The sequence below is a fragment of the Podarcis erhardii genome, assembly GCF_964252035.2.
Source record: "Podarcis erhardii genome assembly, chromosome: 10".
Classification (NCBI taxonomy): Eukaryota; Metazoa; Chordata; class Lepidosauria; order Squamata; family Lacertidae; genus Podarcis; species Podarcis erhardii.
In genome coordinates, this window is record NC_138500.1 from 18,692,712 (window position 1) to 18,713,142 (window position 20,431).

The 20,431-nt window shown below is 42.7% G+C and overlaps 1 protein-coding gene across 1 annotated transcript in view; it reads left to right on the top strand.

The window, feature by feature from the left end:
• The first annotated feature begins 269 nt into the window (after positions 1-269).
• The window catches only part of CACNA2D4 (calcium voltage-gated channel auxiliary subunit alpha2delta 4), a 163,595-nt gene continuing 143,433 nt past the window's right edge, over positions 270-20,431 (top strand). The window contains 4 exon segments of the mRNA XM_081879036.1: positions 270-454; positions 4,704-4,785; positions 15,638-15,754; positions 17,230-17,289. Coding sequence (XP_081735162.1) covers positions 327-454; positions 4,704-4,785; positions 15,638-15,754; positions 17,230-17,289 — 387 coding nt within the window. The 5' untranslated portion in view covers positions 270-326.

The window sequence follows — 20,431 nt, forward strand, 5'->3', positions numbered from 1 at the left end:
GTCTGCCATTCCTGCAGGGCACAGAAGTTGGATGTCCACTATTGCCCTTCGCAGCCATGGGGTGGTGGATCTCTTTGAGTCGCCCCATCTGACTTGAACCCAGCAGATTCAGGTGCCGGTTCCTTCAGGGAGCTGTAGCCTGTTTGGAGAGGGGTGGGGAAGAGAAGCGATGCCACAACACAGTTATGATAGGATGAAGGCTTAGGTATTCCCCGTTTTTCGCTCTCCCACCCTTACCCCAGCAGAACACCATGCTGGGGGCTGCCTACCTGATGCCAGGAGGACCATCCTAAGGGAAGGAAACAAGGTCAAGGATCCCTCGGTCTATGCAATTGATCTTGCTGCTGATAGTTTTGGTGTGGAGGATGCTGCCAGGTGGCCTCCTGTGGCTTTTTCTCTCACTCGCCTGCCTCCTGCCATTTACCAGGTCTCAGACAAAGATACCACTCGAAACGTAAGTGGCCTTCCCTTTTGCTTGTTTGTGTTACTTAGCCCTTTGCTGTCTCCCAAGCTACCTCTGTTGCTGTTTAATGCACCATCTCATAGGTAGGCCTTCTCTTTCCTTTCAAGAACAAAAATACTCCCATCCTGCCATTTACTTCTTATGCTGCTTGATATGAATGCAATGTACAAGTGTAGTGCAGGTTAAATATGGTCATCCTGAATCTGGTGTTCGGCGTCACTGGCCTACCGGCATGCATCTTACTTTCTGTACCCTTCTCAAAAAAGTACTTTTCTTTTAGGAGTTTTTCATTTTACTCACTTGAAATCACCAATTTCTTATTAAAAATGGTAATCTGGTGCAAGAATATTCTGGAAATGAAGGAGTGCAGGGAATGTGTGCCAGCTTTGGATTTGCACATGTCCTGCACAACCTCCCTTTTGGGTATTATCACCCTGAATTGTCAACCTTACCCAGCAGTAACCAGGCATGTGCTTGGCTGTATAGGGCTGTAGCATCTATAACTGCTCTTAGTGTGCCAAAATAAGGAAGGGAGGGGGTTATGGGTGCTCTGTGTGAAGTCATCCTGCCTCAGGATGCAGGACAAGCTGAGATGTTATTTTTTAAAAAATTAAAAAATCCCACCTCTGCTAAGAATCAGGTGTGGCTCAGAAAGTGCAGCATGGTGGATCAGGGGAAAGACTTAACAGGTCAGCTTGTGTGATAAACAGAAATAAATGTAACCTCCCCTCCCCCTGCTGCCCCCAGTCACCATATTTGATTGAGGTAGAAATCCTAGCCCCACATACCTGTGAGTAAGCGCCACTGAAGTCAATGGGACTTACTTCTGAGTAGACATGGTGAGGCTTGCAGCCATTATTCAAGTAAACACCTGATACCGAACCTGAGGGTACAGTGGGCAGGTAAAATATCTAACAGCTACCAACCCTGCTTCGTTTACTACAGTATGTCCTAAACCCTTGTTTTCCTAAAGGCTTCCACAGAGTGCATTGCTAATTTTTGCTGTGCCTTTCTTTTCTTTCCTGAAATCTATAAAGCTAGAAAGGTGGTTGTGAATGCTGGAGTATAATGTCACAATGAAGCTGGCACCCCAAGGCCTAAGGCAAATAAAAATGATGCAGCCCTGCCTTAATTAGCGGGTTTAAAATGAGCACCACCGATCAGAGCTTCTCCCTTCCTGCCACCACTCCGGCCTAGTTATAGCTGGCTGGCTGAAGGTGAGGGGGTTGGTGAGTGAGGTTGTCTGAAAGGGTCTTGAAGCAATTTCAGCCGTTTTGGGAAGCCCATACTGGAAAGCTCTTCACTTCTGTCTTTTTCTGGGCCTAGCCACACAACCCGAGCCTTCCCTCCCTTGTAGCAAAGAGGAGAAAAAAATGAAAAGCAGGTGGCATTACAGCACTCTAGGCACAGGGTGGACATGTGTCTCGCTTTACAAACAGCACCCCTATATTTCAAGGTCTGTTGAAGGGCTGTCTTCTATTTCAGGGGCTGGGAAATATTTTCAGGGGCCACTGGATGTTGGTTGTAGGCAAGGCCAGGTGTACAAAGTGCGTAGAGCGATTAATGCAACTCTTCTCTTTGTACAATAGGCTATAGTCTAACCTCATGCAAGTCAGAAATTTTAACATAATCTCTTCAGGCAAGAAACAGATTTTGTTGCTGTTCAAGGACATATTCCAGCTAGGCAAAAAAAGAGGGGAAGGGGAGGGGGAGGACGAATGTGGGGCATGGCCTAGCGAGAGTCTCAAGGGCCAGAGAAAGACGTTTGGAAGGCCACATTCAGCCCCTTGGCCTGAGTTTTCCATCCCTTGCTTTGTTTGAAGGAGTTTTCTGTTTGAAGGGCTGTCTGGTCAAAGGAGCACAAGTAGTCATCAAAGTTAGTGACTATACAATCTTTAGAAGACGTCTGAAGGCAGCCCTGTACAGTGGTACCTCGGGTTAAGTACTTAATTCGTTCCGGAGATCCGTACTTAACCTGAAACTGTTCTTAACCTGAGGTACCACTTTAGCTAATGGGGCCTCCCGCTGCTGCTGCGCTGTCGGAGCACGATTTCTGTTCTTATCCTGAAGCAAAGTTCTTAACCCGAGGTACTATTTCTGGGTTCGCGGAGTCTGTAACCTGAAGCGTATGTAACCCGAGGTACCACTGTATAGGGAAGTTTTTAATGTTTTATGATGTTACTGTATATGCTGGAAGCCACCCAGTCAGGTGGGTGGGGTACAAATAATAAAATTATTATTATTATTATTATTATTATTATTATTATTATTCAGTTGTCCAGCAGCCGTTGACACCTGGACAGCAGAGTGAGCAGGCACCTAAGTTATGTTGTTGTAAGCCCACAACCACAATGTGACCACAGTCATCCACAGAAGATGACTGTATTTTTTACTCAGATCACAGTAATTAATTCTAAATTCGTATCTGTACATATAAATTGGCATATGAAAATTTTATACCCTCTCTTTTTCCTGTTGACACACATTACCCAAAAAAGCGGAAATGCAAGTGGCACATAATGGGAAGGAGGTTGCATGATAGGAATACAGAGAAATAGATTGAGGTGGGGAAGGGAATGGGAAGAAGAGGGATTATAAGCAGGTGCTTCTTATCCTCCTACTCTGCCCATGGAATTTTACAAACAACTACCTATTTATTTATTTATTTATTTATAAGGCAGAAGTACTGGTACCCTCAGGTTGCTTCACAAGTGACATTTTTCGTACATGGTGGCAAAAGCTTCAGCCAGGTCAAAACAAGAAAGTGACCTCATTCATAGGCCTAGCTTGGAGAGCTGGCTCCTTATATTCCTTTTCTGCTTTGTTTCTTTCATACTCTCAAACAGTGGTGGCTAGTGCCCAATGGGAATGGTAGGGCAGAAGGCAGGGACGTCAACAGGAGGTAAAACTAGAGCCAATAAGGCCCTCTTTATCTTTGCCATGCACACTTTGAGGTGTAAATACGGAAGCCCCCTTGCTCTTTGATTTACATTACAAACACATCAGGAAGAAACCAAACCTTGCACTGTTCGCAATACGCTGTCCCAAGGACCTACAGTAAATGTACAATTGATCACAATCTTGTAAGAAAATAAGCACTTTCCCCCCACATCTTATATGAGTGCTGGCATATGTTGCTGGAAGGAAATAAACAATTCACAGTACAGTGTCATGGGACTGTTTAAACAAAGAACAGCTTTATGCCTCCAAGGATAAATATTACACAGGAACACAACCTAGCCTCAGAAATGGAGGTTTCAAAATTTTTGGCTACAATCCTACAGTAAGGCTGTTTAAAAACTACTGAAATAAAGGGATTTAAGAAGCTTAACTGTGCACAGGATTGCAGCCATGGAACACAAGTCATACACTGGTTTTCTCCTGTTTAAACTTCATTGATTCCATCCAGTTATTACTCAACAATATGGAAATATGGCAAAGCGATTAAGTTTCATAGCTGTCTCCCTTAACTGTTACCATGGTGACTGATGTGCATAGAACCTCTGGTCACCAACTCTTCTGAACTGCTACTTTTCTGCCCCTTGTAATCCAACAACATGTGGAGGTTCCTCAACCCTGCTTTACACATCAGTAATCCAACTCCCTGTGTAGTCCAGCTAGGGCTAGCAGGAGTTGGAGTCCAATAACATCAAGAAAGCAACAGGCTGCCCATTCCTGGTGTGGAGACAACTTGACTTAATTAATCCAAGCAAGCCAGCAAAACCACCCTGCTTACTAGACATGTGGAACGTTAGTCCTATAGTCAGTTGCCTGTTAAATTATTCAAAATTATATATAGGAGAATACAGTTCATTCTGAGCTGCTGCTTTGTATTGGCAGAAATGCAGGGCTGGTATCAGGAGGGGCTGCCTGTATTGTTGGGTACCTATCAAGATCCACACTGCATCAAGGCCCCCAGTGCTGAACCCTAGAACCCCCTGGTCATATTCCTCCAACTTGCTCCTGCTGCTTGGTCCACATGCCCCTCTCCAAATAGTGACTAGAGCAGGAAGGAAAAGCAGCCTCCACCTAGGACTCATAGGAAGAGGGTAGGCAAATGGGTAGAGGCGGCAATGGCAATTCCCAATGAGGGAATCTAGCTCAAGGGTCCCTCAAAATCTGAAGTCAACATTGGCGGAGGGAAATTGCAGCATTTGAAGTGACCAGATGCATCATAACTGCTCATCTGGCTGCCAAACATGGAAATAACTGACTCTCTTTTTTTCTTCCCCATCTGTAGAGTGAAGTCCTGGGCTGATGCCTTTGGTGGGGACTTATATTACATAGTCACAAAGTATTCTGGCTCTCTTTTATTACAAAAGGTAAGTGGTATATCGGCCACATATACTTTTCACAGAAGTGCAAATATCCTTCATTATAATCTTTTGTGCAAATACACTCTTCATCTCTCTCTCTCTCTCTCTCTCTCTCTCTCTCTCTCTCTCAAAACATATTTCAGAAAAAGCAAGTATTAGGATACTTATTTAGTCTTCATAAGCTTTGATTCTTTTCAAAATTTTGTACCTTCTAAACTTGAGAGGTTCACAACATATCGCCAGTGCCAAAGAGAATGTTTGTTCTGATATTTATTTTAAACATTCATGCCTTATGTTATGTATTGCAGTTCTCACCCTATAAAAGCAGGCCGGCTGAGCTGTTCAGTTCAGTTCAGTTCAGTTCAGTTCAGTTCAGTTCAGTTCAGTTCCAGCTTACTATAAAGAACCACTTCGAGAAATCTCTGTGCCGTCTTCTCCGTCCACTCACAACTTAATACCTTACATTTCTATGGGATATTCAAGATGGTGTACTGCAGCATCTTATAATACAGTAATCTCAAACTTTCAAAAGCTTGTGAATATAAAAATGCTTTTTCTCCCTCCATCATAACACCACAACATGTGGAGATCCAATGAAGTTGAATGCTGGAAGATTCAGGAAAGATAAATGAAAATACTTCTTCATGCAGTGCATAGTTAAGCCACAGGAGGCAGTTATGGCCACCAATCTAGATGTCTTCTAAAAAGAATTAGACAAATTCATGGACGAGAGGGCTATCAATGGCTGTTAGCCATGATGGCTATGCTCTGCCTCCACAGTTGGAGACAACAATGCTTCTGAATACCAGTTGCTGGCAGGGGCATAGGAAGGGAGGTGTGATCTGCCCAGGGTGTCATCCCTGAGGGGGTGACAAAATGGCACACTTACCTGAGCCACGCGTCTCTCCTAGGAGTGACGCAGTGGCTCGGGGCCCTGTGCTGCCCAAAACGGCAGCGTAGGGCTTGCATCTGCCAGGCGGACTCTGTGGGCAGCTCGCTGTGGCGCCCCTCTGGGTGAATTGCCCTCCATGTGCTGGAGCAGCTAGCTATGCCCCTGGTTGCTGGAAACCATAGAAGGAGAGAGTGCTCTTGTATTCAGGTCCTGCTTGCAGGTTTTCCACAGTATCTGGTTAGAACAGGATGCTGGACTAGATAGGCCACTGGCCTGATCCAGCAGGCTGTTCTTTTATTCTAACAACACCTCCAAGAGAAGGGGGACACCTGCATTACAGTGTTGACTAGCTCACCTCAGCAGTTTTGTACTATTTAGCCATGCAACATTTTCTTGGGGCCAATTATTAAGATAGTACCTAGGATAAGAAAAGTATGTGGAACAAGCACCTAGCAAAATTAAATAAACAAAAAGTTCCCAAAGCTGTAGTCTTTCCCCAGTGAAGTATTGGTATTTGCCTTGTGCTCTTTCTTTGGCTTCTCTCTGTAACATTTTTGCTGTCATGCTGCTTGCATCAATATTACACAGTTATTGCCTGCCCCCCAATCTCCGCTTTTGCCCCAATACACATAGCTTTCAGCAAAGTATAACCTGACAAATTATCATCCTGGCCTTTAGGCAGGCATGCTTTTGACCACATGCTCAGGGAAAGAGGTTTTATGGGCAGAGAAGCAACTCATTTCGCAAAACCTCTGAGAGTTGGAATGGGCTCCTTTAGTTACTATGGTAACTATACAAGATAGATAGCCTGATTCATTTGGGATTGTGCAGATTCCTTAAGATACAGGCATGGGGAATCTATGGCTGTGTAAAACTTGTTAGCCTAGAACTCTCATTATTCTTGACCGTGCTGGCTGATGTTGAGGAGGCAAGTTCAACAACATATGAGAGGCCACAGGTTCTGTTTCACTGTTTTAGGTGGTTTTCACATGTGTCACTAAAAAATGTGTTGTCTCATGTGAAGCATATTTTAGAAAATCCTACCATGTTTTTCAGCGGTAGTCAGCTGTCCATGTGCTTGACAGTGTTACACTGCTGGGAGATGAAAATATTGTCCAATCTGTCTCTCATTGTCACTGTTCTGGAGGCATTTTGGCAGCAGGCTGGGGCAGTGCTGTGCTTCTCTGAGTGTGCTGAGAAGTTAATATCCTGCTCAGCACTAGAATGGGAGCATACACACCAGCAGTGTATAATGGCACTAATGTCTGTTGTATAGCATATGTGGTTTAAAAATGGCAGTTGTGGTTTTATTGAACAAACAAACAATGTTTTGGTTGGTCATATTCCATAGTACATTGCAGTTTTGTAACAGGCTATCAAAGATCCTATGCATAGACTAATAAATATTTTTTGCTGGTGTGGCATGATTTGGTATTTTTCCATCTCACACTTTCCTACACCTTCTATGGACTGTTTATTCTCCCCCCAACCCAAGACAGAGAATAGGTAATTGCTATGGGGTGTGATGGTACAGGAAGAGAGAGCATAAGAACAAAAAATAAAGAGCAAAGAAGGATTGGGCAAATGATTGGCACTTCCCTTCATGCAGGCCATATGCACTATTTTGCCTGTAAATTAATTGCCTTCAATAATACAACATATGCCTGTTATATCTGCTTCAGTAGAAGTGTATCATTATTATAGTTTATTTTTCTGTAGACTGCATGTTTAATTGGTGAGCTGTTTTAATCCTTACTAGAATGTGTTCAGTTTTCATTTCCTGTAGTTATTATTATTATTAATAATAATAATAATAATAATACCACCATGTGGTGAGCTTGCTGTGTGTTTGTGTGTATACACACACACAGAGAGAGAGATTGTCCCCAGTAGTAATACCATTTTTCATTTCAATGACATTGGTTAATTTCCTCATTAAGTAGAATAAAACACATCTATTGTACATTCCCTGTTATAGCTCAAGCTTGGCAAAGGTATTCTTAGTGATTACTAAGAGTTTAATAAGAGTAATCTATCTTTATGATGACCAATATGCTTTACAATAGGTAGTCTGAGGCTGCAATCCTAAACATGCTTACTAAGGAGAAAGTGCCATTGAGCTCTGTAGGACTTCCGAGGAAACATGCATAAGATTGTAATGATAACTGAATCAAAATTTAATTTATGCCTAGTCAGGATGTTAATCTTGACCAGTACATCTGGGCAGCTCCACAGTGGCCCCAGATACAAAAGTAATTAGCATCATGACATTTCCAACACCAACACTAATTAATGTGGGCTGGAATGCAGAAGAGAAACCAAATACACAATCCAGGAAATGGATGGTTTGACAACCTTTGAAATCTGCTTTTTCTTTATGCCCTTTCGCCATTCCTAATTTAGCTTCATGTCTCTCATCATGCTTCTTTTGATAGATTTTATGATGGCTGAACTGACTTTTTGTTGGCAAGTTTTCAGGAGTACCTCAGCCAACAAGGTCAGAGTCATAGGGCTTCTGAGGGTGGTAGACAGAGTTTTGGTGGGGAGCTGCAAGCATTCTTGGATGACATGGATTATTTAGATCCTTTCCAATCTGGGTTCAGATCTGGCCATGTGACTGAGTCACCCTTGGTCACCCTGATGGATGACCATTACAAGAAAGTGGAACAAGGAGGGTGCAACCTTGCTCCTGCTTCTCTTTCGATACTGCTCACCATAGTAATCTTCTTTGACTGGCTCTGTGGAATGGGAATTGGGAGCACTATTACAGTGGTTCTGATCCTACCAACAGGACTGAATCCAGAGACTAATGCTGGGAGAGTGTTTTTTGGCCTCCTGGCAGATTTGGGGCAAGTACACTGATGACACTCAGTTCTGTTTATCCAGATCTGTTTAGCATATAACACCTCTGCTAAGACATTTGCACTGGTTGCTCATTTGATATCGGGCCAAGTTCAAGGGTTTATCAGTGCCTTTCCCCCAGGGGGTACTCAGGGGTATGCAGTACCAGCACCTCTTTCTTTCTTTATTGTTTTTGTTAAGAAGTGTAGTACGTGTAATAATTTCATGGTGAGTACTGGCACCCATTTTTCTAGAAAAAAAAGCACTGGGTGTTATTATTAGTATCTAAAACCCTTAAGATCTTGGACTAGTTTACTTGCAGGATGACCTTATCCCATATATGTGCACTTGACTGCTTTGATCTGCGAAATTGACCCTATTATGGATGCCACATAACACTCATTCTGCACTCATAGTGTGGCAGCATCTGTACTTTGGAACTCCCTGCCTATTGACATAGGCAGGTGCCTTCACTGTATTATTTTCGGCACCTCTTTAAAACATTTTTATTTTAATAGGCAACCCTTTCCAGATATGGAGAAGTAACATGTGTTTTTATCTCTTTTTACTTATTGCTGATTTAAATCATCTTTGGAATATTTTTAAATAACTGAGAATTTTTATATTTTATTTTACATTTTTGGTAAAATGCTTCAGAGGTTTTCTGACAATCAAGCAGTATATAAATATTGTCCCCTCTTGGCAGCTGCTCTAGTGCTTGTTTTTAAAATAAAATTATTATTCTTGCTTGCCCTCTGATCCAGGAAATAAGAAATCATACAATAAAAACATAAGAGCCTCCCGGATCAGGCCCATGGCCCATCCTGTTCTCACAATGGCCAACCAGATGCCTGTGGGAAACCTGCAAGTAGGTTTTCCACTTGTCCCATCCTGTGGTTTCTAGTAATTGGTAGTCAGTCTGATGACATCACAGTGCCTTATAGGCAAACAAGCTATACAGGCAACTCCTGGTTTGTGAAGGGGTCACATTTTGGGTCATTGCTCACTTGCGTGAAATTGCGTACAACCAGAACACCCAGTGAAAAAGCCTGCAAACACCCTGTTCTTCCCCCACTCTGCCCCCACCCTGCCCCTTTTTGTGATTTTTAATGACGTTTTAGGGTCACTTCTGGGTTTGCTGTGATGCAGTCGCTGCCTGTATGATGACACCACTAATCCAAATCAGAGTGAGGGTAATGTTTACTGGCTTCACCCTGAATGAGGGAACTTTCCCCCCCTGATTCTAAGTTGCCCTTTCTCAATATTGCTGAAAAGGGTAAGTGGGTTAATGGGTGTGATCAATTTAATGAAACACACCCACCCATTTCAGCTCAACCATAGATTTTATTGACTGGATGTTTGGAGCACTGTTGATGTTACAGTGCTAACCAGTGCCAAAGGTGCTAACTTATCTTCATTGGAAGTGTACCTTTTTGCTATGAAGTGAGAAATGAATTCTTGTGGCTTTCCTGTAGGACTCGTCTGACAAATGGTTCTTGGTATTTCATTATTTACATAGATCATTAGTTTTCCCCATGAAATGTGCAGATGCCTGTTGGGATTTGTGTGGACTGGAAGTCCTATAGCTCTTGTTCTATATCTGCTGTTCTCAATTAAACCTGGTGCACCCAAGGAGGCAGAACTTTATCCTTTTGCTGTGGCTTTTAAGGATGTTTCTTTTGTGTGTTTAGACCTTTTAATCTCCCCCTTAAATCATTTCAGACAAGACTCAAATTTTGGTTTGGTTTTGGGCAGAATTTAGGCCACAACTTTATTGATTACATCGAGTGGTTCCATAGGCTCTGGTTCGACTAGCTCCCTGCACCGTGGCAGGTAGCGCTGACCCAGGGCACCAGCATAGGTCAGCCTAGGGTGAACACCTGGAACAGTGGAAAGCCAGGTTCAGGCTAGTCCACCACCCATATGTCCCCCTGGACTCAGGCACAGGCACAACCCCTCTCAGGGTTGACCAAACCATTGAGTCCCTGGATTCCTTTAATGGAATACCCTTCTCATAGGGATGGCGAGAGCGTTCCCCCATCCCTATCACCTGAACCAGAGCCTATCCGCAAACTTACAAATTGTGACGATTTGCTATGCAGTAGATGAAACCCAAATAACAACAGCCAATCAGCCAAGTGGGGAAAATTCCTGCCGTGCCCCTGTCCCAACGACAGATGACACACGGTGGCATAGCAAGGTCAAGTGCAAGCCCTAAATATAGAGAGAGGTGGGCAGGTGTTCCGATGCACTGGCTCAAAGAGGAAGCTCAGGGTCACGTGCATGGGCATATATAGGTCCCTCGATCCATTTGGCTAGCATCCCATTGGCCTGATTAAACCCAGCATCGAGGGACCTACCAACGGGGTGTTGTGGCTATCCAATTGTACCCACCCACAACACAGGGTTTGGTTGCCAGGTTGCACTGCAACACGTGCCCTTTTTGAGGGAGGAAATGATTTCTCTTTGCCGCCTCTTCTATGAGTCTATAACACTGTATAAAAATGGTTCTATTTTGACTCAGTGTTGTAATGGCTTTAAATGTCCCCCAAGGGTTGTTTGCCCTTTGATGCAATATACTCTGGAGAAGGGATATGAGTGTGCAGCTTTATGGAGGATGGCATACCACTTGTGTATGAATCAATGCTGCAGAGAACGTGAGTCCGGTCAAAATCTTCCAGTGCTGCAGTTGTGTCTGTTATTGCTTGGAGGGGAAAGCTTTAGGTGGAAATATTGCTCTGTCAAACCACCTTTCCTAAGCTAATCACTCACTTTCTCTGCCATTGTCTTGCTACTAAATTTCATCATGGGAATGAGCCATCTCACTTAGGTGGTTTGGGGAAAGTAGCATATATCATTCTTTGCACTTGTCCTCATTTCTCTGTGAACATCAGAGTTGGATGCTGCAAGCAACAAATCATTTTTCTGTTTTATAACAAATCCATTTACTGCTATAACTATCAGAGGAGCTGACAGAGAAACCAATAAGATGTTTCATGCAGCATCAACTCGTCTCTTTTCCCACGGAGCCCAGTGTGATGTTTCCATCCTCAAGAAATTGAATTTGACCCAAGAATGTGCAACAGAGTACTGAACCAGGTTCTCTGTTGCTAAGCTGTTTCTCAGGCCCAAACTAAATTTGATAGCAAACCAAGTTATTTAAATCTATGTCTGAATTATATAATCACATATAAAGTGAAGGACAGCTAGTATAATGATGCATGGAACTTAAAGAGAGTAGGGTTCCTGTGGGGATCGGAGGGAACTATTTCAATTTATGACACAACTTTCACTTGCAGTGAAACATTTGATGTAGACCTAGCTTCTGCTTTAGCTTCTCTCTGCTCGCATCCACACTTTATAACTTAAGCATGGAGATAGTAGATGAACTGTGACTTTTCCAAAATATAGTAGTAAGAAGCCAGAAGCTGTGAAATGTAGTCTGAGCCCACAGACAGCAATCTAGGTTGGCTATTAAAGGTATAATTGCTGTCACAAGCGCATGATGCCCACAGGCGGTGCAGGGACAACTGAAAGAATGGGCAGAGGAAACATACTGGGTTGAATTAGGCCACAACTTTAATGATTACAGGAAAGGGTAGGTTTGGCTAAGGCATTGGGCATGTATCCAGCATCAAGCAACCTGCATTCTGCCTGATCAGAACCAAGAGGGGTGGACCCTGTGCTGGAGAGTCAACCCCAACATGGATTAGGTCCCACAACCCCACACAGATCACCATTGGGAGAGGTATATTGGCCCATCTGTCCCTTTAAGGACTCCTGGACAGTGTCACCAATCCTGGACCCTTTAACAGGGTACCCCCACAACTAAGGATCTGGTCCACTGCCCTATCCCCCAAAATTGTGACGGTTGCTATGAGGTAAGTGAAAACTTGCAAGTTGGCCAGTTTGTTTGCAGAAAATTCCTCCCTGGCCCCGAATAAACAAGTAAACAATAGCAAGGCCCATATATGTGTGGTATACATGGTCCTCCCACTTCCCATTGTATCTTCACAACAATCCCGTGAGGTAGGTTAGGCTGAGAAACAGTAGGTGCCCCAAGGTCATCCAGCAAGCCTCAGGTCTGAGTTTTTCTTTTTTCGTGTGTTTGCCTGAACAAAATGTGGTGGGCACTGTTCCATTGTGAGCCTACCACAGAATGTATTATGTACATCTGGATGACACACCTTTATAGAAAAGAATGAAAGCTTGTGAGATACAAAAGTCTTGCTGCTTATTTATCTTCATGCCTGTTCTATCCTGAATCACTCCGGTGTCATTATTGCTAATGAATTCTGAGGTTGTTTGATCTAGAAAGACAGACAGACAGACAGACATTTCTATGCAGAAGGCACACAAGATATTCTCATCTGCGTTCCTAGGTGGGATTTCTTGATCTCACAGGGGAGGAGCACAATTAAAACTCTTAGAGTAGCAGAGCTGAGCATATTTGTCAGCAAAATTTGGCTGCTGAATCAAGTGGATTAGGCAGCAGATGATGTGAGATGATGAGTATCGTGAACTTTCCCATTAACCCCTAGGCCTTCTGTCTCTGGTCCATGCACACCTCTCCTTTGCAGCGTTACCAGGCTAACCTTTGTGATCACCCTCTCCTCTTCCCTGCTCCACTAGCATCAGCATGGATGCAGAGGCTGTATTTAATCCTGCAAAGCCCTTGCATTGCTAATCACACCAAGCAAAGCTGGCAGCTTCTATGCATGCCTACTAGGGGGTTGATATGATTCTATTTCTGTCTGGCTGCCTCCTCCCCTTTCCACCCTCAAGGCATTTCTTACCCCACATATGCTCCACAGTTTTCTCTAATGAATGAATGAGCCTTTATAATGGCAGGATCTTTGATTGCTCATCTTATTCCTCCAAATTATCATTACAGGTAATATAATTGTCCATATATAGAGAGCCTGCAAAATTCTTAAATATTCTTTAACATTAGAAGTGCTTCCAGATGAGAATTTATTTTGAAATTAGTGGTGCATGCAAGTTTTTCACTACATCTGCCTGATGACATCACCAAAGTGGCAACACCACATTTTTTATTTTTTATTACATGTAATCTGGCTTTCCCCTTATCATGGAAAATCTAGTTACAGATAGGTAGCCGTGTTGGTCTGCCATAGTCAAAAAAAAAATAAAAAAAAATCCTTCCAGTAGCACCTTAAAGACCAACTAAGTTAGTTCTTGGTATGAGCTTTCGTGTGCATGCACACTTCTTCAGATAAGAAATCTGAAGAAGTGTGCATGCACACGAAAGCTCATACCAAGAACTAACTTAGTTGGTCTTTAAGGTGCTACTGGAAGGAATTTTTTTATTTTGTTTTGACCATGGAAAATCTGATAAGCAAAAATAACCTGATGTACTTCTGCAGTGCCCACTGGTGTGGAAGCCCATTAGAGCATTTTGTGGCTGGTTTTTCATGTGTGTGATGACATTGCAGTGGATAGATTCTGTCAACTAACCATGAGGAACACTTTGATGAAGCTGATTATCTGGACCCACTCTCATCTAGGTGCAGACCTGGTTTGAGGCCAAATCACCCTGACAGTTATCTGGAGAAGGACAGGGGAAATGCAACCCTGTTAATTCTCCTTCATCTCCCAGTGGTTTTTTGATACCATTGCATTGACTACAGTACAGTGGTACCTTGGGTTACATATGCTTCAGGTTACAGACTTCGCTAACCCAGAAATACTACCTCAGGTTAAGAACTTTGCTTCAGGATGAGAACAGAAATCGGGCTTCGGCGGCGCGGCAGCAGCTGGAGGCCCCATTAGCTAAAGTGGTGCTTCAGGTTAAGAACAGTTTCAGGTTAAGAACGGACCTCCAGAACAAATTAAGTACTTAACCCGAGGTACCACTGTATATGAAGATTTGGAGTTGGAGCCACAGTAATATGGTGGTTCCACTTCTAACTTCATGGCCTTTTCCAGAGAGTAGCATTGAGAAGCTCTTCCTCAGCACCATAACAGTTTTGCTGGATCATTCCATCCTGTCCTCAGCACTGTTCAACACATTTATGAAACTGTTAGGAATAATCATTAGGAGATTTGGAGTGAAGTACAACCAGTACGCTGATGACACCCAGCATTCCATCTCTATTTCTCTGTCATCTGACTCGGGAATGGTTGTGCAGATTCTAGAGCAGTACCTGGAGGCAGTGGTGAGATGATACAGTAAGTGGCTGCATCTTGACAGATACAGACAGAGGCATTGTGCGTAGGTCTGGGAATTAGATGAGCTGCCTGTTCTGAGATGGGGTTGCATTCCCTTTGAAGAAGCAGGCATATAGTCTAGGGATGCTCCCATAACCAACAGTGATCCATCACGTAGCCTCCATGGTAAGGAATATCTCTTGCTAGCTATTGTTTTGTACCAGCTGTTGTCATCCTTAACCGGAATAGCCTGGCCATGGTGATCCATGTACTGGCAGTCTTGAGGTTGGGCTGCTGCAGTGTAATCTACATATGTGAGGTGACCTTTGAAGTTGTTCCAGTAGCTGGTGCAGAATGCAGCAGCTAGGCTGTTATGTAGGGAGGCTTGCCTGGCACCTTTGTTACATATCTTTAGGCTCCAGGCAAAAACATCCATTTTCTGTCAGGCTTTTGGCCAATTAAGCAATCTATGCCTTTTAAACTGTGGGGGTGGAGGGGTTATTGTTTTTATTTTATTTTATAGCATGAATTTTTGTGTTTTTATGTTGTAAATTGCCCTGTGATATTCAGATGCACCCAAGGTCTAATTTTTGAAAATCTAACTTTTGCTTTTGAGCACATAATTTATGTCAGCAAGTAATTGCAATAAACATAAATTATTTGTGGCTTTCAAGTTACTTAGGCCATGCATTTACTTCAATAGGTCTGTTGTGGAGTTTGTTCTTGGGCACTTTGGCAGGTCTTTTTTTTTTTAGGTCATGTTTGCACCTCAGGTGAATTATTTTATTTAGAGCATTTTTAATTCTCTTGAGTCACAAGCTATTTTACTCAATCCAGACTATACTTTTTGGAAATCTCAACCACACACTAGCTGTGGTAACCAAGTTCAGTGATAATCGACCCATCACATTCCTTGAGAAATTGAGTCCTTTGTTTTCATTTTGCTTTTAATAGAAGTATAAAGATGTGGAACCAACTCTGAAGATCAAAGAGGTGGATGGCTTGGAGCTGGTGAAGAAGTTCTCTGAAGAGATGCAAAGCATGTTGGGGAGAAAAGTAGAAGCTGTTGAGGTAAATATTCAAATTCCTCCCCAGGCAAGAGTGAAAAAGGAAAAGAAACAAAAGTAATAAAAACAGATCATCCTCCAATCCAGGGGTAGGCAGTATAGCATTTGCCAGATTTTGGTAGACTCCCATCGTGACTCATGGTCAGCGTGACTTATGGTCAGGGATGATGGGAAGTTGTAGTCCAACAACTTCTTGTCTAGCCTGACCTATTCAAATCTTTCAATTTTTATAGTTTTCTCAGTTAAACTTGTTGCACACCTCAAAGCTGCAGGGTGTGGCGAGGAGATAGTGTACATGGTACTTAATAAATAATCATGTAGGAACAGATTTCCTTAGTCGCCTTCCAGAAGAAAGACACTGTAGCAAGCAAAGCATGTGTTTTGCATGTAGAAGGTCCCCGTTTCAGTTGTTGTAACCTGCTCTGGAATTTATGGTGAAGGGTGGGTGAGAAAGTGAATTAATAATAATAATAATAATAATAATAATAATAATAATAATAATTTTTTAAAAAGAAAACATAGCTCTCTCATGCTATTTGTAGTTTTGTCCCAAAGTCGTCTATATTTATTTATTGAAGCACCCATTTTTGTGTGTCTCTCTGTGTGTATAATTTCTTTTCAACTGAAATATGTGGCTTACCTATGCAGTTACAAAATAAAAATACTGTGCTGGCTTAGTTGGTGCTGTTGGCAAGGTTTATAAATGGCTATTTGATCCTGCTTTAATAAACCCAGGCAGACTGTTCTTGGTTCATTGGTTCTGTGACCGTGGTAACAGCCCTCTTGTCTCCATCTTTGTAGACTTAGTAGATGAAGGACTGCATGGTTGTTTTTCCTCTGGGTTCTGTTCCAAAAAGAAATGCGCATCCCCCCCCCATTGCTTCTCTGCTATATCCCCCCCCCCCCAATAAAGATTGTGCTTAATAGCCTGAAAGGCTGTCCGGGGAACTGTTGGAGCTGGCTAGGAAAGACTGTGAATATAGCCAGCTAAATTTAACCTTGTAGCAGGAAGGATGTCTATTGATCTTTAAAACACTCCTGGGGGGGGGAATGTTACATGGGGGGAAAAATATGAGAGGGAGACATTGCACATACCGTTGTAAATCAAGAAAATCTTTAATAAAAATACATTGAAAAAAACACTCCTTCAGCACTTTCTTTTGGGTTAGGCAAGATATGGAGACCAAGAGTAGGGTTACTATGGTTTCTCCACTCCCGCCCTCTCCATCTGACAGGCGTGCTATGTTTTTAGACACCTTATGACAGGCAGAAATTCAACAGGTGATACTTTTCTCACCACCACATCTCCACTTTGGATAAAGCTGAATGTGACATCCAACTGTGAAAGACATAGAAACCTGCCTTGGGGGAAAATGTGGTTCTCCTAAACTTCATTATTTTAGATTTGTTTTCCTCCCTTTGAGTAATACTTTGGAAAAGTCTTGAGCATCACTTCACATTTTATTATTTATTTTACAGCGTTTGGTTGAGGCGGCAGAAGATGCAGATCTGTATCACGAGTTCAATTCCTCATTGGATGTAAGTCATGCATTTATTGCAAGTGTTTGTTCCAAATTCCTCCACACACAGAAACATAGATCTTGGAAGAAGGCTAGGCCTTGAACTGTCCCTGACATTTACTTCTGTATGCAGAGAAAATTTCTTCGTATGGAGAAACATTCATTCACATGAGCGCCTCAGACAGGGGAGCTGGACCTATCACATTCCTAGACATGCTGAGAATTGCCTTGCCTCAACATCTGGAGGGCACCATGTTGGCTATCCTAGGAGTGCAGTTTTCTCCACTGGATGCCTGCTCCACTTGTTGTGAGCCTGCTAAAACTCTTTGGACTGGAATTCTAAACATCCTATTAATTTGTGGAAATCACTGGTGAAAGTGTTATGGCATTCAAAATGAGGTCTCAATTATAGCGCAGGTGAAAAAGGTGTTACCAACCAGCCATATATTGGTGGTTTTCTAGTATTGCCCCTTGTGGGAGAAGGCACTGAGTGAGGCATTTGTAGGATTTCTTCAGATCCCCAAGCAAGCATAGTTTGCGTGCCACTAGATGCCTTGCCACATTTGCCAGAAATCACTAGCTAGCCTTTTCTGCAAAGGCACACAAAAGTGAATGGCATTTCCACACAGTGTGGACTGGTCTTAAATTGTCATGTGGAAGCCATGAATTTGATGGTCCTTCTCCATAAAGATGCAATACTGTGCAAATCTACTTGTCATAGGTCCCATTTACTTTGGTAGGTCTTACTTTGCTGGGCTGGGCAAGGGTGACTTGTAAACATCCATATGCATACTATATAACATTCAGCGCCTCCTGCTCCCTTATTTACCTTTTTTTTTTTTTTTTTTTTTTGCCTGCATACAACTTCCACCTGTAGTATGCAGCTAGTATTGGGTCCTGAAATATTTTTGCTCTAAGCTCCTGCACCAGATGTATACAAGGCACCGCTTTGGTATTAATACTTTAATGAAAATTGACAGGAGATTAGTCCAACTTTCAGTAGTACAGAGAGAAAACAGTTTTGATATCTCCCAGTTTAGCAAGACTCCACAGCCTCATTCCTTCACCCAGTCAGCATTTCCCAGTAGAATATGTTAGTTGGCTAATGGACAGTTTTTTGATGAGGAAGTGATGAGGAAACATTAAAGGGAAGGGGAACCTTTTCCTCCAGCCAAATAATAATCAATTAGAGAATAATTCTCGTAACGATTGCCAAATTGCATTAAGTTTCTCCTGATTTATCTCTCCTGTAGAACATGATTCATTGTTTAATGGGCAGATCTAAAAGATATTCAACCCAGTCTTCCAATTATAGGCATAGAATATGATTTCCAGAACTGTAAAATAATGTGCTTTGCTACAAGCATTGCTGTAAACAATCCAGAGTTCAGCAGAAACCTACTACCTCACAGGGATGCATCTCAAAATAAGGTGATTAAATCAGCGTTGTAGCTTAATTAATTCCGCAAATCGTTTCCACAGGAGCTTAAGTAACAGAGCATTTTCAAATCGCATAGGCCAGAGTTGCTTGTGAACATTTCTGGCATTTATCATTATTCATATTTTTCCTGTATTGAAAAGATTTATACGATATCAACCCAAGGTCTCTCTGTGCTCAGTTGTCAAGACAGCAGATTTATGTTTGTTTATTTTTTTAAAAAAGAGGGGCATTAAGCAGGCCTTTGAGTTTAGTTGCCTTGATGCAGACCTCACTCCCTAATTTAGCATTTAAGTCAATGCAATACAAATAGAGGATTCAGTTAGCTATCAAAGACTATCAAGGTGTATGTGGACTATATGGAGAGTCTAGGCAGGAAGCCAGAGCAGAGATCACTTTTAAGAGGGCATACAAATGTATACAGTTCATCATTCATCCCAATTATCAATAGCCTTGCTACTCAAACTTTGGCATCTAATGATCTCCCAGTATGCCACCTTGCATCTGCAGGCAGCCAGTTAGCAAAACTGCCAATTACTTAGACATTTTGTGTTGCCGAGGCAGTCTAGAGGATTGAAATTCAGCTGTATGTTTGACAAATTCATCAGTGTTAAACCCAGCAGAATATAAAGTGAGCCTGAGAATGTAGGTCAGTGGAAAATCCAGTGCCTGCATGGAATGTGCAGCACAGGCAGGAGATGTGCAGCTTATTCCTTTATCGTAAGTTCAAAGAAGGGGTAGGGTTTCTGTACCTTTAATGGTTTATATAGAAGGGGTTTATATTCAGCAGTCTAGCTTATCTCATCATTGAATGACAACAAAGCATAACAGCAAAAAAATCCCAGAGGCGTACTTTTGAATCCATATGCAATATCCATTCACTTCTAGGGAAAGACTGCTGAATGTTGTATATGGGTCTTTGTTTAATATCAATGAAACCTTAATTTTTTAACAGTAGAAAGTTGTTCACATGGCCTTAGATGGGGGGGGGTAGGACTTTTTGTCAGCCTGAGGGCCACATTCCCTCTCTGGCCTAGTCTCTGGAGGCCACATGCCAATGTTGGGTGTGGCCACTCTAGATAAATGGCACATATACATATACAGCATACACTGCATTCACAGTCTACATATACATACATAAAGCATACTCAGTACGACATGCACACTGACGTAACCAGAAGTAAAATCCAGAAGCTTAATTGGAATTAGGAATCTAGAATCTTGGAATTTGGTTGGGTTGGAATCCTTGGATTGGCTCGGGACTGTTGCAAGTTTGCCTCAGGTGAACAGGTGTTTTGCGCATTTTTATTTTTTGCTTTTGCACCAGAAGATTGTGGATTAGTGTGATTTTGTGATGTAAAGCCTTGTGTAAAGGTAAAGGTAAAGGGAACCCTGACCATTAGGTCCAGTCATGACTGACTCTGGGGTTGCGTGCTCATCTCGCTCTATAGGCCGAGGGAGCCGGCGTTTTTCCGCAGACAGCTTCTGGGTCATGTGGCCAGCATGACTAAGCCACTTCTGGCGAACCAGAGCAGCACACGGAAACGCCGTTTACCTTCCTGCCGGAGCAGTCCCTATTTATCTACTTGCACATGACGTGCTTTCAAACTGTTAGGTTGGCAGGAGCAGGGACCGAGAATCGGGAGCTCACCCCGTCACGGGGATTCGAACCGCCAACCTTCTGATCCTAGACTCTGGTTTAACCCACAGTGCCACCCACGTC